General features: G+C 40.0%; 1 protein-coding gene across 1 annotated transcript in view; it reads left to right on the top strand.

Moving 5' to 3' along the window:
- Nucleotides 1-26,857, top strand: part of AGPAT4 (1-acylglycerol-3-phosphate O-acyltransferase 4) — a 72,007-nt gene that overhangs the window by 14,363 nt on the left and 30,787 nt on the right. The window contains exon 3 of the mRNA XM_041477304.1: nt 24,087-24,256. Within this exon, the coding sequence (XP_041333238.1) occupies nt 24,087-24,256 (170 nt within the window). The remainder of the gene's footprint in view (nt 1-24,086; nt 24,257-26,857) is intronic.

Genomic DNA, 26,857 nt, shown 5'->3' with positions numbered 1-26,857 from the left:
GTTTATGTTTTTATAACCCTTAAGATTTTTTTTTTTTTTTTTTTTTTTTTTTTTTGGTTTAAGTATTTTCATATTTTGTCTTGAGGGAATTGGCAGAAAAGTTCTGGATTTCAAAGCCTATATAAAGGTCATGTCTGCTTCCTACAGCATCTGCACTTGTATGAAGAGATGTATGCCTTGTTGAAATGTCTTCTTGTGCTGAAATGTTTTGCTCTTTTATAGTGGGATACTTACTTGACTCAGGATGTTAAAGTAAGATTGTCTCTCATTTGGCTATCCATCATGTTTCATTAAACCAAATGAGAAGTATTGACCAAATTATGCATCTCAGCAAGTTCAGCTATTATCTGTAGGCCTACAGTGTTAACAAGTCACTTCCAATAATGCTTTCAATCTTTTTATCACCCATGATTTTGTTTATGATCTTGGTTTAAATGTTTCATGTGCAAATCCTATTTAGGACTGGGAAATAACAGGGGAAAAAAAGGAAGAATGCTCGATTTCATGTGCTTTTTTCTTAAGCCAGTTATAAACTGTTTTTTCTTTGAATAGGATTTCAGATGTTAAGCTGCAGCTGTATGTATTCAGTATATGCATGTAGTTATAAAGCAGAATAGAGCAGGTAGCCTGTAATCATTTGAAAGAAGCAGGGATAGTAATGATACTGATTTTTGTGGGAGAGATGGAAGCATGAGCTGAGGATGTTGTAGAAAGAGCAGACCTTTGACTGCTGCAATGTGACAGTTTACAAGCGCTTCACAAAACAGGTAATTCTAGTGGAATGAGTGACAGCTGTACCCATTTGTTTGTTCTCTGTTAGAGGGAGTTTAGTGGAATCTTCATGTGACAACAGTGAATTGAATTATCAGAGCATTTTCAGTTTTCTTGTTATAATCAGTTTGTTTATATATTTGCTTTTAAAGAGCTGCAATTGCAGTTTCTGCAGTTTTATTGTACTGCTGCTTCTGACTTCCACATAACTGCATTAATGTGCAGAGAATTCTTCACAGAAACTGTTATAGAAATGCTAATGTACCCACATTCCCATATTTAGGAATGTGCTGTTAAATGTGTCCACCTTCCAGAGAGATTTCTTTGGGCCTTTCTGAACCTCAGAAGTACTTTCTTAGAAGAAAACTGTTGAAAAATGCATGCTTTTTGCTGCTCCTTAAAGATTATCCAAGTGTGATGTCACTGTCAATGCTAAGTGACTTATGGATGTTTTTGTACTGGGGAAAACAACCCTTCAGTACAGTGTTTAACAATTGTGCTGTAGAAATGCAGCAAAATGGTTTCTTTCACATAACCTTTTCTGCTGTTAGGAGCCTGAAACGGAAAAACATTGTTAGTATTCAAAATCAGCTGTGAGGTAGAAATCTATCACATGCCTCAACTTGGGGGCCACTAGGGATTATTTATCTTTCATTAGTGACTCTGATAAGTAATGATTCAAAGCATATTTTTAAAGCAGACTTTTGACTTAAATTTCAATGTGTCAGAGTGTATAGTCCCAAATAAATCGGGGATGCTGTTTTATTATTTCTGTAATGGAGAGAAGATGTTCTTTCTGAAAATTTTCTTTTTTTGCTGTCTGTATGTCCCTGAAGTATTGAGTTTGCAAGTGCTATTCATTTGCATGTACAAAGAGTGGTATTGAATTTGGCCAGGTTTTTACCTTTTGCCTGGCAGCATAGTGTATGTTTGAAGCCATGGCATGTAGAAGATACTGTACAGCTGTATATAGGTATATATTATTATTTTTCATGCAGCACCTTCTGGCCCATTCTTGCTTTTGGCTACTTAGTGCAGAGATACCAGCTATTCTACAGTCTTCAGGCTGACTCCTTCAGGCTGACTCCTTCAGCTCAGTCTAGTCTGATCTAGCGAATGGACAGCATGGAAGAGAGAGTAATCCTGCATGCTTGTCCTTGGTGGGGCAGATGGCTTTGTACTCAGGATTGCTGATCTAGTCTTCAGCACTGATGCCACTGGAATAGATTGTGTTGTGAGGTTTTTGCCCAGTCATGCTGAGAACAAAGTATGTCTAGGTTAAAGCAATTTATTTTAGCTTTACAACAGAGCAAGCTAGCATTTGATGAGTCACCATTACCTGAGTGATATTTGAAAAAGGGGAAAATGATAGTTAATTTGAAAAACTATTTCAATGAACTAAAGATCAATTAATCAAAATGGATGTGTTTTTGGGGGCCACTGTTGTGGTGACTAATATGTCAAGTCTGTGTGGATCTGATGAAAGTCACAGCCTACAGTTGGAGACAATGAGGTTCAGCACTGGAGAACATAAAGAGGTGTGTGCTTTTGCGGTGGTGACAAGAATCATGTTGCCTCGAGAGCCTGATACAGCCTGAGTCACCAAGTCAACCAAAGAGTGAAATAGAGCAGGCATGGTTTAATTGAAAAATGAAATGAAAGCAGCAGTTGTCCTTAGATCCTGCAAGTTCAGTTGTTTTCCATTTATGTCAAAGGTAGAGATAAATGGCTCCATGGAATTGGAGAGTTATTTTGTCTTTGATGCTGTGCTCTTTGGGCACATTGGGGGATTTTGTATTTCAAGGAGTGGTATTTTCTTACCACTTTTCTTACCCTTTTTCTTCCCATCTCCTTCCTAATATAAGAATGTAATACTCTCACTTCTCATTGTCATACTGTATATGGGAAGCTAAAGTTCTATTGTGATTAATGACTTGAGTAGTGCAGCTTGAGTTGGGGTGCTTCTCTGTTCACATGGATAAAACCAGACTAGCTTGAGTTAAAGTATTCACAGAATCATGGAATCGTTAAGGTTGGAAAAGACCCTTATGATTGAGTCCAACTGTCAGCTCAGCACTGCCAAATGCACCACTAAACCATGTCCCTAAAAGCCGCATCTACACATCTTTTAAATGTCTCCAAGGATGATGACTCAGATCCTGGGCAGCCTGTTTCATTGTTTGACAACCCTTTCCATTAAGAATGTTTCCCAAATACCCAATCTAAACTTCTCTGGGTGCAGTTTGAATCCGTTTCCTCTTGTCCTGTCACTTTTTTCTTGTGAAAAGAGGTTGACCCCCACTTTACCACAGCCTCCTTTCAAGTAGCTGTAGTGAATGATAAGGTCTCCCCTGATCCTCCTTTTCTCCCTCAGTTGCTCCTCATAAGACTTGTGCCCCAGACCCTTCAGCAGCTTCATGCCATGAACTGGCTGCATGGAGTAGCTCTGGTGTGCTAGTTGAGCACAGATAGCTGTGCAGGCTGCTGCTTCTCTGCCATGAGTTTGGCTTCAAATATATATTCATGGATGGGTTCAACAGTCTGTTAACCCACTCCTTCTTTTGTAAAATGACAACCTGGATAAACTCCCTCATACTGAAATCAACAGAGTGCACCCTAATAAGGAAATTGAACGCTGCAAACCTCAATAGGGTGATAACAATAAAATTTCTAACACAAGTGTGCTTGGAAGCTGGCATAAGAGCAAAGGTTGGGCAAGCAATCAATCTTGGGTTTTATTTTTAAATAATTTAGGAACATTTTGTCCTCAGTTTCTTCTAAAAGACAGAGAACCAAGGTAGGAAGCACTTAGTGTGGAATACCTCACAGTTCTCATAGATGCTGATTGTGCCTGAATTGGAAGAGTTGGGTATACATCTTATTCCTTCCTCTTATGTCATAGCAAACCACCACAAGGCGTGCACACAGCTTTTCTGCAGTAGCTTGTACAGTTGGCCAAACGCATAGAGGGAACAGGTTGTCTCGTGATTCATGCCATATGTGCACATGGCTGCACAGCTTGCTGGGCAGTGGGAGAGTGGTTTGTACTTCCCAAATCAGCTCATGCTTGCTTGGCTGTTGAAGTGCAACCCCAGGTAACACAGGGTGTCCTGGGATCCTGTGGACTGTTCAGGACACGTGCCTAGACCATGAGAATGGGACATACATGTACAGGGGACGTGGCTTCTTTAGAGGTGCTGAGTGGAGGTATTTGCCTGTGAGTAGAGCAGTGTTGTTATCTTGTCCTCTTGCTGCCACTCTACTGGGGGGAAAGAGCTTCTTGTGCTCCCAGAGTGAGTGGCAAACTGGCCTCCTGCTGATTCTGCACCAGGTGGACATTGCATAAACAGAACACCTGGCAGTAATGACATGGTCATGTGGACATGTGCACAAGGGCCTTAAAAGCAACCAACTTAGCTTCTAATCTGCCTTCATAAATAAATTATAGTAGTACTAATACCTATTGTTGTGCCATGAAAGGGCTGCTATTACACATCTGGGTAAAGTTACACTATGTAGGTTGCAGTTTGTAGATCCTGCTGAGGAGAAGGCCCTTGTTTGCATACAAAGAGGCACCCTGATGCCTGTTCATTGACTGCAAAAACAAGATGGAAACTGATTCTTCTTATAACTGAGCTTGCTAGAAACAAAACCAGAGGAAATTGAGAACTACTTCAAGTTTCATCATCTTGTCTGACTATTTTGCAATGTGAGGACTGAATATCTGAACAAGGCTTTGTGGTAGTATCAGGGCCATGCTAATCCTCAGTCCTTTGTTTCTCAGAAGAGCCCTCAGCTATTTTACTTGTTTGTATGAGGTGGTGCTGATGCAGGGAGGAGAATTCTTGCCTGTGGTGCAGTTAAGTAGTTGGGAAGGGCTGAGAAGCAAGAGGTAGTTCCCAGAGAAGTAGGACTTTCTTCTTCTTCCACTTCTCTTTACCACCATCTTATGCTGCAGAGGAAGCAGTCTGCTGTTGTCAAAGTATGGCACAGTGTCCTTAACACAGTCCTATAGTATTTTATTTATAAAGCGACCTGAGTTATGCTTGTCAGTGTTGATATAGTGAAGAGTTTTCATAGGACACCTAGGACTGCTTTCTTAGCTTCTCTGAAATGTTGTTTTTAGTAATCTGTGCAAAATGTATTTTTCTCAAGAGCTACTTGTCTACACAAGCCTTTGTTATCTTAGTTCCCCCCTCCACATCCATACAAAGCCACTGGTGAAGATTATGGAAGGTTTGCAACAACTAGTGGGGGAAAACTGGAGGCCAGATTTTATAGTCTTGCAAAGGGAAGATGGTGATTTGAACCATTAGAAAACTAGACTATCACCTTAGCCTTCTCTTTTTCTCTAAATGCCCATTTTAATTTTAATGTAGATAAACTACGAAAAATAAACTTTAGTAGAAATCATCTACCCTAAAGTGTCGTCTACTCTAATTCATTAATGTCTTCCTTCAACCTATTTTCTAATACCCTTTTATACCTGTTTTGTACTTACAGTAGTGCTTCTGGTTTTCTGAACAATCCTCCACTGGGCCCATACCTTGACTTTCTCTACTTTAATTTGGAAAGACAGAAGGGGAAATTATTGCACCAGATTCCCCATTCTTTTACTGGTAGAGTAAGATAAAGTGTGTGTGTGTGTGTGTATGTTTGCTGCATCCATCACAGCTTGAACTTTTTTTCCAAATTGTGTTTGTGGAATTGCTTTGATTACTATGAATAAGTCCTCTGCAGTCCCTACTATATGCCTGCATATTCTCCCTGCTATCATTAACTCGTGGTATCAACTAATAACGTTTCAGTCCCTATCGTTTTGTGCCACTTGCAGGGATTGTTACTCAGTTTTCATAGGTGTTCAAGTATTGACTGTGAGCTTGAATGGATCACACAAGACTACGCTGATTGCAGGCATGCTGTGTGAGCGTGGTGAAGGTGTGTTTGAATGACATCTGTGCAACACCTTTACCAGAGTTCCTAGTTCAGCCTACAAGGGACATGCTCTGTTATGCTTAGCTCTTTGTTCAGGAGAAAGGGACTGCTTTCTGTGAAAATAAATGTGAAAACTTTTGATGCTTTCTATAGAAGACTCATGAAGAGCTAGAGAGGCATTCTGATCTTAAATGAAAAGGGCATCTTCACTGTCATGGATACTATTTTGTTATTGTTGGAGCCTTTGTAGAGGTCACTTGCCTTCATTTTCCTTTTGTTTTTTTTTTTTGCATCAGATTCCTGAAGAAGTGTGATGCTGGTAGCCTGCAGACTGGAAAGAGAGGTGGCAGGGAAGCAATAGGTGAACTGCATTCTGTTTGGTGTCTAGCATCACACATAACAAAGATTCTAGCACCTTTTGTTAAACATTAGATCTGGCCAGCAAGCTTCCTAGATTCCTGAACTGGGGTAAATTTTGGAGTGTTTACACAAAAGCATTTCTATCTGACACAGTGTAACTCAGGAACATGATATCTAATGATCTGTGATGTAGCACAGAATCTGAAGACATTCTGGTGCTACAGTTGTTTATTCATTAAGGGTGAATATCACAATCAAAATATCATTTCATATTTGTAGAAACCCCATCTAGGCTATAGGCCATATTTTATTCCTGAAATGATACTGAAACTGAAGGATAGTCTCTTGATGGTGTGGAAACTTCATGCAAAGATGCAGAGAGTAGCTCAGTCTCACCAGTTACAAGCATGTACAAACTAGCAGTAATCCAGCCCTCTCCAGGGAAGCCCAGTACCTCCACAGGAAGGACTTCTGCAGGAATTCTGGATTCTCCTGTGCTTGGTCAGGGAAGAGATCTGCTGGTGTAATGTCCAAGTGAGGTGCATTGTCTTGTCTCATTTGCTGTTGGTTTGCTACATCTTCTATCCCCTCCCACTCCCTTTTGGGCAATATGCACCCCTGAAAGTGTATGTCTAAGTGATTCTTCCTCATCCAAAATCATTGTAGTCACATATCAGCAAATTTTCGTGGAGTAGGTTTTCAGGCTTGTCCTGTAACAAGAATTGCAGCAGCTGGGCCAGTGAAAGTATCTGGTATCTGACTACTGTTTTGCAGGAGGATTTCCAAGCCAGTAGGAACCAGTATGTCCTTTCAGCAGATACTTGAGGTTTTTCAGTGTGACACTTGAGATGAAAGCACTTCTGAGTGCACATGCTTGGCACTATTCTGTGGCTAGGTGTTTGTTTCCTGTGACTTGCTTTCAGCCTTCAGATTAAGGCCTTCTTACTTAAGGATTGTATTGTTTTCTCACTTCTGAGACTATTGCTAAATTTCCTTTACATCCATCTTGGAGTAGTATATGCTTAAACATGTTTCATCCAACAGCATATTCAGAAGGAGGAATCCTTTAACTGTGAATAAGAAGCCAAATAAAAATGTGTGCAGAACAATTTTTTCATCTGCTTGGTTTCAGAAAGGCAGTTATCTGTTTTCCAGATCCACTTTGTTCCTTGCCAAAATATCATTTGAAACAAAATAAGAAACCAGAAAGAGATTACAATGCAATTGTTTGTGTACAGATTGTTTTGCTCTTCAGTAAGCACACTTTTATTAGTACGTTATTTCTGTGTGCTTGTTCTGTACTCAAGCAAGTTGCACTGGAGTGTCAATAGCTAACATTTCTTTTCTCTCATGATTCTAAGTTCACTTAGCTGTGTTTCTAAATTGAATTAAATTGTACGTGAATTTTGTATGTCTAGCATCACACATAACAAAGATTCTAGCACCTTTTTTTAAACATTAGATCTGGCCAGCAAGCTTCCTAGATTCCTGAACTGGGGTAAATTTTGGAGTGTTTACACAAAAGCATTTCTATCTGACACACCATAACTCAGGAACATGACATCTAATGATCTATGACGTAGCACAGAATCTGAAGACATTCTGGTGCTACAGTTGTTTATTCATTAAGGGTGAATATCACAATCAAAAGATCATTTCATATTTGTAGAGACCCCATCTAGGCTATAGGCCGTATTTTATTGCTGAAATGATGCTGAAACTGAAGGATAGTCTCTTGATGGTGTGGAAACTTCATAAATTGTACGTGAATTTTGTACTGCTCTTATGCTGTACTTATATGACCCTGTTTAAATGATCCCCAGATCAATATGTACTGCTAATGAAAGATTTTGATGAATGGATGTGTCTGCCTGTGTTAGGTAAGGAAATATAAATAGTGATTGTACCAACTCAATTTCTTGATAGCACTTCTAAAGAAGTTTACCAGCTTACCTGGTAAACTGCAGCTGTCTTTTTTCAGGGGCTCTCATTAATACAACTTTATTGCTGTAAAGGAGCTACTCTCCTGTCCTACTGGATTTTTTTTTCCTAGGAATCTCATACCATTCTCTTGACATTTTCCAGGTATTTTCCTTTGCCCATAGAATGTCTCTTCTAAAGATGTGCAATGTGCTAATCCTCTGCAGTTTGCTGAGGACTCTATTCTGGAAATCTAACTATAGAAAACTGAAGAATCTGTTACTTTCTTCAAACTTACAGCATTTATCTCTAAGGCCTATATGACAGACTTTTGCTATTCTTTGAACAAAGACAAAAAATAGGGAGAGAGATGTTAAGCTTGCAGTATTCAGAAAAATGCTTTCATTGTATGGATTGGGTTATATTTTTACCCACCAAAATATATCAACTAAGACTTTGTTGTTTGAGCATGTATTGCCTTTTGTGCTCATGAAGGAGCACAAAGGAGGAGGATGAAGGAGGGAGATACAGACAAAATAGCTGGCATACCTCTTTATGTTTATGTACTTAATTTATCTAGTTTAAAATTGAGACCATAGTGCATTTTCCTTTTAGTAGTACAGTATATTTTCAATATTTTTTTTAAATACGAAGAGTTCAGAAAATTTCTGGTTGGAATAAAACTTACCATGAAGCTTGTCTCTCCTATGTCTTCACAGGCTCAAAGCTTGTCTCTCCTATGTCTTCACAGGCTCTTCATTAATTTGTGCTTAAAATTCAGGGTTTCTTGAAAGGTGATTTAAATGTCTCTGGTTGCACAGTGATAGCTTGTAGCCTCTTTTTGGTACATGCAGTTGTGAGGTGAGAATTACAAAAACTCGAATGGCATATCCATGAATCTTTGAGATGTGATAGGTTCTTCATGTGGAAATCAAATGATGGTTGAGAAACAGATAATTATGCAAGTGCAGGTGGGCAGAATGGCAGACAATGTCCTAGGAGCAGCCCAGGCTGTGTGGGTTACACTGTTGGATTTAGTGACTTAATATTTTTGGGTAAGAACTGGTCTCTGCTGTTTCTCACTGTGTGTGCCAGGTAAGTAAGTCCTTAAAAGTTCTTTTTCTGTGTTGGAAATGTGGGGATGGGAATTGGACCTCTTTTGAGAGCAGTGATATGCTAGGTTCCTCCTGTGTTGCACTGGATATTGGAGTGCCATAGGAATCTTCAGGACTGTTTTTCAAAGGTGGTTCCTGTGAACAGTATTAGAAAGTGGAAAATAAAATGTTGAGTACTTTATCCTAGATAGTGTGGAATGATAATGATGTCTTTGACCTTCATATAGAGCCAGGATGCCGGAGTCTCTCCTTTATTTCCAACTTGTGTCATTGATTTCTTGCTGGGTAAAAGTCCTGTAATCATGATTGCATTTTTAAGCAAGGAAGATTTAAAAAAGGAAGAGGAAGGTTGTCTGCTTCCCTATATGAACCATGCTTGTTGCAGGTGGGTACTTCTGTGGAATGTCTTTCCTTGAGATGAAAAATAAATGCTAGTAGGAGAAACCTTGAGACCAACTTGTCTGTCTGGAAGGGCACCATTACTGATGACTGGTACTGTGTTTGGAAGGTAATTTCTGCTGCTCCCTTCACTGCTTCATTAGGCCTTCAACAAGGAGCTTTGTGCTGACTTTTGTGGGCTGTCCAGGTGGACAGGGCAGAAGGAGGGAATGCCTGGTTGATTATTATCTGTGCTGACTGGTCCTGTTACCAAGCCAGGAACTGCTGGTTTGTTGAAAAGTGGGAGTGCTGCTAAATTCCTTGGGGAAGAAGGATAAGAGGAGCCTTCAGATGTGAGACAAATATCTCTGACACGTGGCTGTTAAATAATTAATTTTCCCAAAGGGTTTGAAAAGAGCATTTCAAAACACTGACTAGTGCAGATCTGTATGTATGTTAAACCCATTGTACTTGTGAGGGCTGGCTTTGTTCCACACGCTGTGTAACTTGGAGAGAAAAAGCTGTTTTGTAGGCAGATTGTGTCAGGATAAAAGACAGAAAAAAGCTGTGAAATTAAATGCTTGAAGTATGCAGCTATTTCTTGTTTGTTTTTTTTTTTTTTTTTCTGAAGGGATGGCTGCTTTATAACTTGCAGCATGGAGATCGTTCAAAAGGAGCAGTGGCTAAAAAAATGAATTAATCTTGTTTCCATATTTCTCCACTCCTCTAGCTCAGAACTGCACTAGAGAAGGAAGGATCACTTGAAAGTTTTTTCAATATGTGTGCTGACTTAAAATTTCTTCCTCACCTGAACACTGGATTTTACATTTCATGGATGTTAGATGAGAAGGAGATAATCTATTTGATGAAACTTGAATGATGTGTATGTGTTTTGAGAGGAAAGACAGTATGGGAATGGGAACTGGAGTGAAGCTAGGAAGTGAGGTGGTGTGCCAGAACACACGCAGTAACTGGAAGGGTCCTGTGCAAGGCTTGTGTCCAGATCAAATGCTGGTTCAAGTACTGGAGACATGCCTTAATTTACAGGTCTTAACCACAAGTTTTTGGTTCCTATCATAGCCCCTGTGAGGAAAGCCCACTCTGGCTTTCTGTGTACCATGAAGGCTTATGCGTTTAACATCTTGTTAAATCTGATTCTAATCTTGATTCCCAAAGCAATTTCAGCTTGGCTGAGTTACAGGAATGGTGGTTTGGCCATAATAAACTGTTTGTAGTTTATTTTGCTTTGTACGTTTCATCTGAGAAACCACTGATAACAACCCATCAAAAATTTTTTATCCCTTTTTTATCAATAGTGTTTTGCTGTCTTAATTTTATAAGAAAATCAGATGGATCATGATCATGGAACTGAGACACAGCAAGGACCAGAACCATCATTGTGTTATACAGTCATAATGTTTTTAATAAAGCAACATATTTTTCACTTAGTACATTAGCCACTTTATGCACATGTATGTGCAGGTTTTAATTTTACAACTAAGCAAGCACTGAGGTGAAATTGCTAGGAAGATCAAAGCACAGATAAAGCTTTAACTCTGTAGTAGGTGTGATGAGTCTAATCCTTATTTTGTGTAACTCAGCATGGTATTAGCAGTAACTAGACCAGAGACAAAGATTATTTTTATGCCAGTTGAGAATCTGGCCATCTTAAGTAAATGTCAGTGTGTGTTTGATGGAAATAAAGAAAAGTGCAGGGGAAAAAAATCTGTGCACCATTGACCTTTGGTTTGGTTTTTAACAGTGAAATATATTTGGTCTCTCCTTGTCTGTGATTTTTATCTTGAAGTTATGTTGGCAAATTAGTAAGTGTTGGGCAGAGGTGATTTGTTACCGCATTAAAGTGAAAACTTTGATTGTACTTTAGTATTCAATATGACACACTTTATGAAGTGTTCCTTTAGCATATCACTCTAGTCACAGGCTGCCTCTGTGTAGTGCATGCCTTTGAGCAATTACCTGTGAGCTCCTCTTTCAGCAACCAGTGTGTGCCCTGTGCTCTATAAAAAATCACTGCCTTGCATGCTTGTACTGGTTCTGTACATTGCATACCCTGCCTCACCTCTCTGCATCTAAGGGGTGAGCAGTGGGCTCTGGACAGCCTAGGGCTCCCTCTGTCCCCCCCTCCCAGGAATGGTAGATGGCAGATGAAACGCTCGTTCCTGTCCACATTCCTTGTTCTGTTGGCTTTTTGATAAATGGCCAACTCTGATTTGCAAAAATGAAGTGTATTTTAAAAAAGCATTTTGAATCTTTTAGATTTATTTTTTCTTTGCTGTTCAGCTATTTTTTTCTTCACGAAGAGTGGAGAGAGGTTTGCACTTCAGATTTGATGCTGGACCCTCAGTAGAAGAAGCTCTACTCTTTGTCTTCAAGAGTATGTACCTCTTGCATAAAGTTCATAAATCAAAGTCTTCCATGTTGAACCGTAAAATCTGCTACTTGCCCACTGCTTTACTATGTCAAGGAGTGATCTGATGTGCTGCAACATTTAGATTTGGAAGGCTGTGGGTTGGCTTTTTCCTTGTGGAAGCCTCCATGCAAACTTTGTCTCACAAGCTTCTCAGTCACACCCTTGGCAGTCAGAAAAAAGCTGAAAGGAATGATGCTCACAGCAGCCTAGGACATGAGTGATATCTGTCCTTCAGGTGAATAAGCTGATGTTTCTTTCACTGCAATTGCATTACTTGACAGTTCCACTTGGAGAAAGATTTGAACTGGTAGAAATTACACCATTTTCAAGTAACGTGTCCCTAATTAAACAGGACATCAAGGCTCTTCCTGTTCGTTTTTTTTTTTTTTAGTTCTACTGTGGTGCAAGATGTTACAAAGACATAAATCATAAAGCAGTATTGATACCAGAGGAGGTTCTTGTCTAAGCCTTCAAATACAGCTCAGTAAACTCAAATGCTGAATAGTGTTTATTTGCATTGGACTTCTGCTTTCCAGCTTTTTAGGCAAGACTTTAGAGGAGATGTAAATGGCCTGCACAGCACCACAGAGACCTCTGACACAGTGCCACCTGGCAGCCTAAAAAGGTGTAGTCTGCACTTGATCGGTCTGATAGAGCTGATGCTGTTACTGTGCTTCTCTTAATTTTGCATGTCTGAAATCCTGTGAGAAGTCTGGATGGCCTTCAAGAAGAGTTGTTTCTAAAAAGCTGTAGGTCTTCCTTAGCAAAGAGGAAGTGTCAACCTGCATGAGTTAAAGCTGAGTATTCTGATCCACGGTAAAGCAGTAGTGTGTATGGCCTGAAAGGTGGGAAGCCCCTGTTGTTTTGCAAGCTGGTAAATGCTGCATCCAAGTTCATGAGTCACATGGATCCTGCATGTCTTTCATTTTGAGAAAGCTGAGGCAATGGAGGTGGTAAGGGTAATTCAGAAAGGAGTAAAGCTAAATTCAAGGAAATAACGGACTTGCCATCAACTGCTTTTTTTTTTTTTTCCTGGTATTCCTCTACAGTCTGATCAGTCTGTCATGGGATAATATTTTGGTACCTGATACAGTTTATGTAATATTGTGTGCCCTTGTTAAATCTTGAAGAGTTTCCTGCTTTTTTTATTCTGTGGTGCCAGAAATACTCGTGATAAAGTTGACAGAAATATCAGTAGTGTATATGCATATGATTTTGTGATACTTCTCTACTCCTGACATGTGCATGACTTGTTTGTGTAACAGATTTTTCTTTTACTACTGTTACAAGTCAGATTGTGCCTTTTAAGCTGTTTCTCCTGTACCAACCTGAAATGGTGTGTCTGGCTGCTACTCTTCATAATTTGCAAAGCACAGAATAGGAGAATGGCTTGGGTTACCAGAGAAGCACAGCCTTACTTCTGTAACTTCCAGAGGTTCTCTTTCTGGAAAATGAATAGACAAGGATAAACTCAGAGCTTGTTGATGATGTAAGATTTCAATGGACTGTGTAAGTTAAACCTCTGTTTTCTAGGAAGATTATTCAACACAAATAGTTCTAAGAGTACAACACTGTTGCTTACACCAGATATGAAAAAACAGAAAGCTTATTACCTCTTTGTGCAGAATTTTTGCAATTATACTGAGCCACTGGGACTACATTGCAGGAAGATGGTAATGCTTTTTTTTTGTGGATACCCTTTCAGTTCGAGCAGTGAGAGGTTAAACAAGCACATGGCTCATTTGCATCCTCATCTGCTGGAGCACATGATCTGCAGGCTGTCTGAGCAGGTTGTGATGTTCAGCAGTGGGTTAGTTTCATAAAATCTTTGAGGAAAGAGAAATGCAAGCACAATCAAGCTAAATGTGAATTGAGAGGTACTAGTGTCCTTAAGTGTGCTGTAATGTTGTTGTATACTTTGGGTATATGTCTGTCTTAACAGAATGTGCACTTTCTCATGTGTATTATATTCTTCAGTGAGAAAAAATGGGGATTTTCATGTATTGATATATTTGGATATTTGTAATCATCTTGAAGGGTTACAGGCTGCACCCAGGACAAAAATCACTGCTTGATACTTGATAGGTATATTTGATCTGTAGTACTTTATTTTTAATTCATGAAAGCCATTTGTTTGATTTGTAGTTTCTGACCTTATTGTCCCTTTAAAGAACATTTTGTGAAAGTCACTGATAGGGATGAAGAAGCTAAAATAAGCACTGGGACATAGTTCTTGTCTCTCAAGACCTCACGTGATGAGATGCTGTAAGATTACAGGCAGAGAGAGGAAATTCATAGAATGCAAGTGAAAAATGAGTAATGGTTTTGTTCTGAACTGTGTTCTCAGTGATAGAAGTTCTGTGGTTATTCACCATTAATTCTTATTATATAATACAGGTGTTTTATCAATTTTTTCTTCCATTATTGAAATTCAGGTAGAATATCTTGTGCATAAGAAGGCTAAGTAGAAGTTATATGCCTTGACTTGAGTCTAAAAGTAATTGTTTTAATATTAATGCTATTAATATAACTAATATAATTATAATTTGCTATTAGTTTAATTAATAGCATATTATATCTGGAAATACGTTGATATTTCTCCTGAGTGCACCAGTTATCTAAAATCAAAATCCAAATTTAAATGTTACTGGAAAAGTATCGAAACCTTGGAAGCCATTAGTCCTGGTTTTCTTGTTCTGCTGTACTGCAGGCACCATAGTTTCTTCTTTTTATATATTTACACCTCTATGAAATGTAGTTCTTGATAATGAGAGGCTTTATTTAAAAACACTGCAGATTTTCTTAGGATTTCATTCACCTTTTCTTCAGTTTCCTAATTCACTTTTCCTATTTGTGCTGAAGATTGCTTGCTTTGGCAACTCATTTTGTGGGGTTTTTGTGTCATCAGTCATTTTTCTCAGAGATAAACTCATGTCAGTTCTTGTCAGTAGCTGAAAATGCAGGTTAAATGTGTTGATGGCAAGGATTTAGAGCATCAAAATAATGGGATTTTCTCTCTTGTTCTGAAATGCTTTCCTTCTAAAGCTGAAATTTTTCATTTGAAACTAAGGAGGATAAATTTTTATATATAGAAATAAAGGCTGTTGCAAGAATGCATGCAAGAAGGAGAAGGACTGTGTGAGAAAAAGTCTTCTTACTAAATATGTGAATTAAACATGATTTGCTTGATTCAAATAGCTCCCCTAATGCATATGGCAATATAAACCCAGTCACATGAATGTGTGTGCTTTTCTTGTGAATGAAAGCATGAGACCTGATTGTGGACAATGCTGATCACCCTACAATTAAGGACATGCATTAGCATGATTCATGTCAAAGAAGTCAATTGTGATTGAATAAATACAAGACTGACATCTATTAACTTGGTTCATGTTTGCTTATTTGGATGCTCAAATTTTGAGGTCCTGGCCTCCTGGCAGGCGATTTTTAGCAGAGAACTCCCTTGGGAAGGGTTTGTGTCTGGTGCTGCCTTGCCTAAACAGAAGCCTTTGCTGACTGCTGCAAGATTACTGTCTTCTCCCTGGTCCAGTGAATACTCATTGCGGCCTGGGGTGGCAGAGTGTTTCTCAGTCTGCAGTGTGTTTCTCAAGCAGTGATGGAAGAGAAGAGAGAGTTCTGTAAGGCAGTCTGTTTGGAAAATCTCACTTTCTTTCCTAGTTACAGAGAATAGGACTAGAAAGGAGTTTGTGAGCCATTGAATTTCTAGCAGTGGTATAATGCAGTGTTTTTAAGACGATTCTTACTCAATTTACAAAGCTGCTATGCATTTTCATCTGACGAAGTAATCAGAACAATCTTCTGAATATTGGATGACTGTAATTTCAGTCCTTTACACATGGATGTTCTTGTGCAAGTGGTATTTAGCTTAAATTGTTCTTTTTCTGTACTGTTAACTTTCCTTATCCATAAGCCATATTTGTGGGGAGCCCACCCAGTCCTCTTCTAGCATTTGTTTTCAAGCTCCAGTGAGCCAAACTTTTCTGCTTTCAGGTCGTCCTGGTAGACCTGGTCTGCATCTGCTTTGTTTCAGTGTTTCCTTCCTGGGCATGGATGTCTGGTACTGGGGTGCTGGCCCAGAGTTTCTCTCAGTGGTGCAATGTGCGATTCTCTTCTCTCCAGGAGCAGACATCCTTATGCCATCGTTTTCAGTCTTAGGACGAATGGAGCAGAAATGTTCAGTGGCAAAATAATGCTCCCAGATAATTCTCTTCTCTGTCATTTCCAAATTATGAGGCTCTATTTTTATTCGTTCTGCAAGATATGAGGCAATGATGCATCCCATCAAAATTAATTCCATTTGTGTTACCTTACCTCTCAAGGTCATCTGATTCTTAAACTCTATTCTGACTTTGTATCATCCACAAACTTTATTAATAGGAATTTCTTTTATTGTGCTACATGAATGGCTTAGCATTGCCTAGAAGTGGTAGATTTTAAATCCTTTTTTTTTTCCTGGCCTTTCTGGCATCAGAAGAATACTTGAAACGGTAGAAACTTGAATACCTGATGGTGAGTATTTGGTGTTTTATGAGACCAAATTATTAACCACTCTGTACTTACTAGATTTGAATTTTTGATTCTATCCTTTTAAGATGGCACTTACTTAAGCTTAATGTAGGTCACCCTGCTTTCATTTAAGCTTCTGTTTTGGGATTTAGGCAGCAATATGCCACCCTAACCATACAAATGAGAACTGGGGTAGCATCATATGTACTTTTTATTTAAGCTTCATTGCTTCAGCATCTCCATCAGTGGGACACAGAAGTTACCCCCAGGGTAAGGCATGATGTGGGGTCATATTTAATGAAGGCATGACAGGAGAGGGATGTGTGATGGATCAGGTGATGTTTTGCTTTGTCCCAGGTGAGTCTGTGTGCCAGAATAAGAAAGTTGTTTAATCTCTTTAGAAAGCGGTTGCTGTGCAAGCCCAAGCTAATCAGATAAGGGCTGTCAAATGCTGCATTACTGATCACTGCAGAACACTTATTAACACCTTATTTTAAGTATTTTTACCTGCAGGTTTCTTTTCTCAGCACTCATCTCTTCTGCCTGTCTGTGCTTGTACAGATGAATGTCCTAGGCTTCCTGGTTTGTGTACATCAAATACTGAATAATTTAACAAAAAACATAATCTAATATGCATGGAACCTGACACCAGCTGCTGCTCGCTGAGATAAGATGCTTCCTTCTACTAAGGACAGAGCAGAAATTTTCATGATATTTCTTACCAAGAAAATCTGTTTTGTAGTACAGACCTCACATAGCTGTTGTGACATGACCACTTGGAGTATAATTCTTCAGAGTTCCTTCTGCATCCTCACAAGCCACCTCAGAAGGACATATTGTTGATGTGCATGTGTCATGGGTTGATTCTGTCTAGGTGTCAGGCACCTACCAAAGCCTCTCATTCATTCCCCTCTGCAGCTGGACAGAGGAGAGAAAATTTACCAAAGTGGTCATGAGTTAAGAACCAAGAGAGAGATCAGTCATTAAATACCATCACAGGCAAAACAGCTGAACTTAGAGATATGAAGTGAATTCATTACTAACAAAGTCAGAGCAGGATAATGAGAAGTAAAAGAAGCCCTTAAAAACACTTTCCCCCACCCCTCCCTCCTTCCCAGATCTCCCTCCTACCCCAGTGGCACAAGGAGACAGGGAATGGGGGTTATGGTCAGTTTCTCACACGTGGTTTCTCCCGCTGATCAGGGACAGGAGTCGTTCCCCTGCTGCACTGTGGGGTCCCTCCCACAGGAGACAGTTCTCCATGAAGTTCTCCAACATGAGTCCATCTCACGAGTAGCAGCTCCCTGCGCACTGTTGCGATGTGAGTCCATCCCACGGGCAGCAGTCCTGCCAAAACTGCTGCAGCATGGGTCACTCTTCCATGGGGTACAGTTCTTCAGCGACAGGCTGATCCAGCCTGGGGGCAGCGCCCTTCTCTCCATGGGTCTTCCCTGAGATGCCTGAGAGGAGTCTCAGCCTCCTCTCAGGCATCCCCCTGCTCTGATGTGGGGCTCCTCCACAGGCTGTGGGTTTGGTGGGAATTACTTGTGAGCAGTGCTGTTTGACAGACATCATGAGGTACTGTGACAGGCACTGCCTGTCTCATGGTTAACAGGAGGCTCTAGCATATTTGGTCTTGGGGTGATGTTCTCTGGTTGAGCACAGTTGGGAGAGGGTTAAGGAAAATGGATCACGTAAAATGTGATTTGTCATCAAGTCTTGTTTTTATTAGACCATTTGTGACATACCTGAAAAACTGGACAGGATTTGCATGCAGAAAGCCTTCTTCAGTCAAGTTTAAAAAATAACTTGCAATATTCAGATTAAACTCAGGTTGAGAACAGATGATTGAATGTTAATTTATCTGTTTACCCATTTAGCCTGTCAGAGGAAGGAGAGTTGGTACGTATGTATTTAGGTAAAGAGGGATACAGAACAGACAGTGATGGAATTGTCTGTGCAATAGTGTGTTGGAGGCACACAGGCATCTTGGAGGTAGCATTAACAATAGCTTCATATTCATCCTTTCCCAGATATCTTCTGACTGGTTGTAAAGTATTACAGATTAGGCTTTCTTTAAGAGGAAGCTGAAGTCACTCATATGAATCCACCAACATGGAAAACATGCATGTGTTCTCAGGACAGATACATGTTGTTTCTTCTTCTCAAATAACCTGCCACTGTGAGAGGGTCAGTGACTTCTTCCCACAAGCTTCTTGGGATCACCTGCTAGCTGAAGTTGGTAGCTTTAGCACTTCCTTTCAGGCTGTCATCTCCTTTCTGCTGATAACTAATTCCCATGAAGAAGTGAATGTTAAGGTCTGTAATAAACCTACTGGTCATGATGTGCCATTCGTAACAGTGAATGGTTTATTCAAATAGCTTGGAAGGGACAGTATTTCTTAAAGATATACAGGCTTAAATTAATAAAACCTGCAAGTAGGCCAAGGATGCCTAAATCAAAAAACATTTTTGGCTCTGTGTGTGCAAGTGTATAGGAAACTGCTTAAAAGAAAGCATTGGAACAAGTCTGGTGTTCCTTTTGCACAGTGACTTGCAATGAATGAGCTGTAACCATTTGTTCTTTGCTAAGCAGTTCCTCTGTGGTGCTGCTTCTGCACGCAGTAGGAAAAGCCAGTGGTGTTTCGGACAACAAAAAGCCACATCCGGAAGAGATGCAACTGCCTGATTTTGTGCCCATACAAAGCAAATGTCAGTGTCATGGGAACTTGCCAAGCAGCATGTTTTCTTTCACTGTTTGTTGTACTAATTCCTTTGATCAGCATGTGCTATACTGTCCTTAGTCATTTGTGGCAAATGCAGCACATTATCTGTGTTGGAATATATGATTGTTGATGAAAGGTACATTAAAATAATTTCCTGCAAGCAAACTGCTGAAATGTATGTGGCTTGGAACCTGAATATGTAAAAGGGCTGTGCTGTGCTTATCTTTCTCCTTGCAACCTCCAGTAACTCATTGTGATGAGTGGGGAATTAAAAGTCTCTATTTCTTCCTTCCTCTCTGTTGGTGATTACTGTCCTTAAAAGCACGTGTAATTAGTTGAAGTGTTATTCAAGGGAGTTGCTTAAAGGGTCTTCCAAGGAGACTGGGACAAAAATCTGCAAAACCAGGCCTGAAGGCAAGAGAGAAGGGTTTTGATTGTTTATCTTTTTTAATTTGTGTGCATGATTCCCCATAACCCCTGCCTGCCATCAGCCAGTACTTTTGCTGCAAAACAGCTTTAAGGGAGGGGGAAACAAGTCCAAAGATACCAGTGGTTTTACCACTAGCTGCGGTAGATGGTGGGGCTGGGGAATGGGGCATGGTGGTGGTGCTAAGGAAAGAGGGGGCTGGATTTTGGTCTTCTGTTTAAACCCACAAAATCACAGAAAACCAGGCATCCTATGCATTTTCCCACAGGTGGAAGACCATGACCTCTGTGTTGGAGTGAGCCAGATAACTCCATTATACCTCGTTGGTGCAGCACATGCATGGAAGAGAGTCTGAAGCTGGAAGGCTGCTGCTTGGTCTGGCTGGGCTCCCTGTATGACCTCCCACTTATCTGGGGGAAGGGGGAGAGGCATTGCTTGACTTTGCAGCTTCAGGGATTTTTTTTCCCCAAGAACTAGTTTTTGTTGCCCCTCACAAGAAAGATATATATGATTTTTTTATAAAAATAAGTTATTTTGAACATTTTTCCTCTGGACATGTAGTAATATTCAGCTCTGAGCTCTAGTTTCATGTAGCTAATCAATGCAAGCAGAATTCCTGCCTTCAAGTTTTCCCCATAATTACTTGCAGCTCCTGCAGAGAAGAGGGAAATAGAGACCAGAAATAAATGCCCAGTCAGGTTATACGGCAGAGTGAAACACTAGAATAGCCTGTGTAAGGAATACTTGGAAGTATTTAGAAAAACAGGCAGCTTTGCAGTGAATTCAGAGGTTTAACCCTGTCTGTGATGCACAGAGGGCTTTTAAGTAGTCTAGGGAACATACAGACTTGCTTTTCTTAGTTACCTGTAGACTTCACTCTATGAAAAATTCTTAGGAAGTGCCCCTAATAGGTGTAGTCTGAAAATCTGGAAAGGTAGTAAGTTATTGCAAGTCATTCTTCCACAGGCAGGCACAAACTCTAGACTATGCTACCTGTCAGTGTGTCTTTAGCCTTATTTTTGCATTTTTTAGAATGCTTTCCCCAGTGTTCTGTGCAGTGCAGCCATTCATCGTGCAGCCATTCACCCTGTCTGCTCTTTGGAATGACGGTCACAGCTTGCCCATGTGTCGTGCTTTTATTTGTGTTGGAGAGTTTGCTATGCTTTTACCACATATTCCCATAAGAACTTTCTGAGTTCTTTTTCTTGGTGTTGCCTTGATACAGAGATTAAAGAAAATGAAGAGATTAAAGGAAATGAAGAATGTCATGGAGGGAAACAGTTCTGTAGCTCTTTAAATAAGGTTATGCACTTACTTGAGAATGTACAAATTATTGTTCCTTTGAGTCAATAGAGAATTATGCTTTTAATGAAACTTTAACATAGGTCATTTATAATTAATCTTGTAAGCAAATGTTTCCATGTTTATCACATAATAGATAAGGCTGGAGGGAGCCACAGCAGGTCATCTGGTCCTTATCAAGAATAGTTATCTACAGGAATTACTAACACCTTCTACAGAATAACAGTGTTAACTGTTTGAATGACTCATTCTTGCAAAACTTTAAGATGTAGGTGTCAGTAAACTCTGTGTGTTTTCCTTCTTCCCATAAATGTTATTTTTCATTTAATGACTTATAGTTCAGCTCTACCTTGGAGATTTTTTTTGTAGTTACTTGTTCTGGAAGTGCTGGCATTGGAGCAGCTCAGATTTGTGCAGTGGAGGGCAAGGAACCAATCTACTCTTGCAGGAGGTGGGGGTATTCTCTGAAGCAGAATGAGTAATTTTTTTTATTATTTCAGAGAGGTAAAAAAGCTCAAAATTCCTAAGCACACAGGGTATCCATATTAGGTGTTTGAAGTCATGATTTCTCTCTGCCATCAGCCTCTTCTGAAGTTAGTTGTAATGCACTGCAAGGAGTCTGCCTTCAAAGCAGGGAGTGGAGATTTCAAGTTCTTTGGTTTTTCTCCTTCCTTTGCCTTAATTGTTTGACAGTGTCACTGGAGGAATTGCTTTGAAAGGTAGGAACTCTCACGATGTGGTTGAATATGTATTCATCAGCTCAGTTGTGGTGGTGAAACTCCAAAACCTCATTAAAGGGGTGAAAGAATCTTTTTTTTTCTCTCTCTCTATGCAATTGATTTCTGCTTATACAGTATGACTGGAGTACAAAGGAAGAGTCTTCCTCTGATCGTCTCTGTACTGTGAAGGAGGGAGGAGAGCGTGAACAGGTGACCTTGTGTGGCTGAGCCACACAGCAGTTGTTGGGTAATAAATTTCTGTGGAATGTTGTGGAGGTAAGCTGGTGGCACAATGCAAGAGTAGCACAAAATGACGCTACTTATCATTGCTTGAGGTCCACAAGGAGAAAGGAGGCTAGGAAGAGGGGGAAAGAAAGAGTAGGGAATATGAGGGAAAGAAACATGTTAAGAAATTAGAGGCTGGCAGATGGTATTTACTGTATTTAAATACAGTGGTGTTCAGTGCCTGCTTTGTGTTTCTGTAGCAGCTGCCTGAGTGTGTCAGTGACAAATGGCATGTGAGGTGAGGGATAGGGACCTATTTCTGCAGTATTTATTCCAACAAAAATCCTGCTTATGTGAAGTCTGAAAAATCAAAGCACATCTAGAAATAATTTTGCCGATGCTTTTTTGGAATGTATTTGAAACTGAATATATAAAACTGAAGAGCTCTATGCATGTGGCACACCTGTATAGTGAGATTCACTATATGTTATTGGTTTTGTTCAAATTCTTTAGTAGAAGACAAAATAAATAAAAAATTTGCACTTGAAGTGAGATGACTTTTCTCAGGTAAAGTTGGCTTTTTTGTCAAGACAGCCTTACCATCATCATCTCTGCCTTTTTGGTTTTCTTTTCCAGGGAATAGATTTAAAGGCAGAAGGTGTTAAAAAGAGGGAAAGTCATTTTTTGTGGCAGTCGTTTTTTTCTCTTCGTTGGAATCCTAGTTAAGCAAAAGATCTAATCCTGTCACTAATTTCCTTTCTTTTCTGTGATGGCGTTCTGCCCTAGGATATGACTGTAGATTCTGCAGAAGTTTGTAAATTACATCATGGGATGGGGTTTTTTGCCCCAGCCATTACTCAATTTTGCTGTGTTTCGGGGAGTGGGGGATTTTTATTTCCAGTAATTTAAATTTAATCTGTGACCTTAGATATAACATTAAATGTGTTTCACAAGGCAGCTCTTTGTAGGGGAAGTCTTCAAGGTATTTGCTTCTGTATCTTCACAGCTGCCTTATTGAGGTGTGAACATCTTTGGTTTTCACTGAAGAACTAGTTTGCAGTCAGTGAAATCTACCATTCTCTGGTTAGCATATGGCAGTTTAGGTCTCCCTCCACATCTCAGGCTGTTGTTTTAGTGCATAATAGCATGCATGAAATAGTAATGTACTCCTGCTGCAGTAGTAGTCACATTCCCTGATTAGAAGTAAGCAGGTGGACTGACAAGTCAATCATTTATCTGGATCATAAACATGCTTTTATCATATTAAGGTAATGTTACCTAAATAGAGATTGTCTATTAGCCTGCCTGAAGCACTGTTAGATAGAATTCATTCACATCATTAATGCCTGTTCTCCAGTGTACAGCACAATGTCATCCAAGAGCTTCAGGCAGATAATTTTACTCATGATGGCTGGAAATGTAGACCTGTTCCTGGCTGGTTTATGTTTTCTGTCAGTAGATGTGACCAGTAGGGGACCAAAATGGAAAGGAATTCAAATGTGTTTCAAAGACTGGCCTGGTTTTGTTCTTTGCTGAGGTGAATGAGCATTTGTGGTGCCTTCAGGCTTGTCTTAAGCCAGGAGAGCATCTTGGATATCTCATCCTTCCAGCAGAGGCATTCATGTGGCAGCAGAGAGATATGTTTCACTTAGCAAAGAATAACCCCTTGCATTAGACCTTTGCTTTGGTTCAGAACTTTCCTGACAGCTTTGGCAGGAGGCAAGTGTATCCCTTAACTCCTTTCAGTCTCAGACAGACAGCTTTCATTTAGTCCCACAGTACCCCAGCTCAAGACATGTGTTGCTTTAGGAGAGCCATTGCTTTTAGGTTTTCTTTTCCCATCTCTGTGGAGATAGAGCTCTCAGAGTTTCTTGGCTTTACTGACTCACCTCAACTTCCTGTGCCCCAGACCAGAGTGATTTCACTAAATAAAGGTTTGATTCACAAGTCTTGTGGTCACATTTAAAGTTCCAAGCAGAACAAATACAAAGTGTACAGTACAAGCCTGTGCTTGATAACGGGACAAGCAAATAGGAAATGAAAGGCATATGATAGTCACTAGGATACTGCTGAGAAACCGCTTTCCAGCTTGTAAAGATAGCTGTGTTTTAAACAGCCCTCTTACGTGTTCTTCATTACAGCCCTTTTTTTGCCACATGCCATTGAGGTGACTGATGTTTTCAGCACGTTAGTGATTTGTGGTTTTGCAGATACTGTGTGCATTCACATATTTCTCATTCTTTGTTTCAGAGATGGTGATGTTGCTGGAATGGTGGTCAGGCACCGATTGCACCCTTTACACTGACCCAGAGAGTTACCACAAGTACGGGAAGGAGAATGCCATCGTAATCCTTAATCACAACTTTGAAATTGACTTTCTCTGTGGTTGGAACTTTTGTGAGAGATTTGGGGTCTTGGGGGTGAGTTACTTAGTATTTAAGATAAATCTCCTTGGATGTGGAAAAAACTACTAAATAAGTTAATTGTGTTTTCAAATTAACAGATCCGTGCTCGAATTTCACTTGGCTGCTGTCCAGAATTAGAGGTCAGCCTAAAGCAGTGCAGTGCAAATGTGTGGAGACAGGATGGCTCAGGAAACCACAGCTATTTTAAAAGCATTGCAGTTAAAGCTGATGAAGGAAATATTTTCTTAACCTGTGGAGATCATTACAGTTATTTCTCTCTGTGTGTTTACTAAGTAACTATTGCAGTTCATTGTGCTGCATAAAGATGAGCTATCCTGTGATTCTTTCCCAGTTTAATTAAAGAATTTATTGGCTTTTTGCAGTGTAGCCTTACAAATCCACAGCTAGAGTTTGAATGATGTAGCCTGCCTCTCAGAATGAAAGAGCAGCCATCTTAAGTGAAAGCAGTGACCAGCTAAAAGCAGTAAGAGATGGGGGAGGAATGAGTTATTCATGGTTGAATACACTGCTGCATTAAGCTAGCAGTTCATGTGTGTTTGTTTCCAGGCTTGCTTTTTTGTTTCCCCAGTCAGATCATGGGGATAATTCAAGCCCCCATCTAAATCAGCCTGACTTCATTCCATGATAGTGACAATATTCCCTGTCTATAAAGGATTTAGATAAGGGTTCCTCCCTCATAAGGAAGAAAACCAGTGACTCATTTTGGCAGTGTTCTTCAGCATCCTTCTAGCTTTGATACTGGCCTCTGGCAAAAGTCCTGACCTTGGATTGTGTGAACCTCTGATTTTTGTGGCCTTCTCTTTAGGCTCCTTGCATTTTCTGGACATTTAGGCACCACTCCTGTCACTTTCAAATTAGAATAATGTCAGTCTGTTTAACAAAAATATTAAAAGGGGCCTTAAAAGTGGAGGAAAGTGAACCTAAGCATTACAAGCTCTTTATGTAACCAAAATGGCTGTTGGATTCTGAGTAACTTCTGCCATGTTGTCTAGGACTTGAGTACAGAGCTGCAGGATGGCATGGAACAGTAGGAAATGTAGGGAAACCTGTTCCTATCAGGCAAATGTAAGTGCAAAAAACCAGTGGTGTTGAAGTACAGTCTGTCTGATTTTGTAAGCCAAATGGCCTCAGTTCTCTAAATGAAGCTGTGTTTTTGAGGGTCAGGTGCTTCTTCAGAAAACACCAATGTAGAAAATTGAGGGATTGCTTCTGTACAAAGTAATAGGGGCCTACAAGGTCAAAAATACTTTGTTTCACATTGCTGCTGTGTAGTTGAATGGAATTTTACTAGCTGCAACTTTTTTTTAATAGTTTTCCAAGTTAATAAGGATTCTGTTTTAGTTTTTATGTTGTTACCTACACATAAGGAAACCACAGTGTAGAAACAACTGTTGAAATTACTGTGCTGCACTACCTGAAAATATTTTTCCTTTTTTTTTGGTTGCTTGCATATATTACTCAGTTTGCATTTATGCTAATCTTAGGATTATTTTAGAAACTGATATATGCTGGTTGTGGTTTTGCCTTTTTTTTTTTTTAACAGCAAAACAAAACAAATAAACAGAAGACCCAAACAACCAACACGAAACTATTTCAGTCCTGAGTAATGTACTGTGGTTTTACTTCCCAGAAGCTGTTCCTGGAAGAAATAGTTTCCACGTGCTCTCATTTGCATAGATGTTTTTACTTAACAAAGCAGTGCATTTCCCTCTTGAGGCAACCAGCCCAAGTTCTTCTTGACTATGTTAAAAAAACCATAAAGAATGGAAAATGCCAAACAGGGATTTTCCTGATTGGATTGCCTATGTTGCTATACTGGTACTTGTCGTGGGCCAATGCAAGGGTGGGTGATTGTGCAGTGATGAGGAGTGTAGGTTGGTTTGACTTGTGCTGCCTTACATGAGCTTCCACTGTACAAAATTTCAGGGCATGGTGTGGCAGCACAGTTAGGAACGTAAGAACCTTTAGGGCTGATGTTGAATTGTAGGAATTGTAGGAAAGAGGCAAGTGCACAAGGGCTTTCTGGGGTGTCGCAGCCTCCAGTGTTTTGTAGCTCAGGGGCTTCATGAGCCAGTGGGTGTTTATATTTAATGATGTTTAATTGTATACTCTGGGAAGTTTCTGTGCAAACTTTGGGTATCAGCCAGCACCTTACTCAGCTGATCTCATGTCCGCTGCTGCTGAAAAGGAAATCTTTCACGTGCAGTCTCCTGCATCTGCTATGATGCTTGTCTGCCCTGTTTAGCCATGTTTTAGAAACTCTTTCTGTCTCTCTTCAGCCTTATCTAATCCAGTGAAGAGAGAAGAAATGACTGGGGAGGGGGAAGAGACAGAAGGTGAAGACAGTTTAGAGCCAAAGGAGTTGGAACTGACTGTGCTTGGCTTCAGCAGGCAGAATGGCTTTGTTGTGACACTCAGCTGTGCCCTGCAGCTTTGGCAGACAACAGTAACACTCTTAAGAGTGTCACAAGCATGTTCCAACTCTCAGTGTTTTACAGTTTGGACATTTCTTTAATGAAGCCCTTAAATGTTGTAATTTTTTGCTTGATTGTTGTGTGTAACCATCCAGGGAGCTGAACACCACACAGCCACTTG

This window comes from Pyrgilauda ruficollis, unplaced genomic scaffold, assembly GCF_017590135.1.
Source record: "Pyrgilauda ruficollis isolate IOZ18807 unplaced genomic scaffold, ASM1759013v1 scaffold4, whole genome shotgun sequence".
NCBI classification, from domain to species: domain Eukaryota; kingdom Metazoa; phylum Chordata; class Aves; order Passeriformes; family Passeridae; genus Pyrgilauda; species Pyrgilauda ruficollis.
The sequence above is the reverse complement of the archived record's forward strand: the minus strand, read 5'-3'. Positions and strand labels throughout refer to the sequence as shown.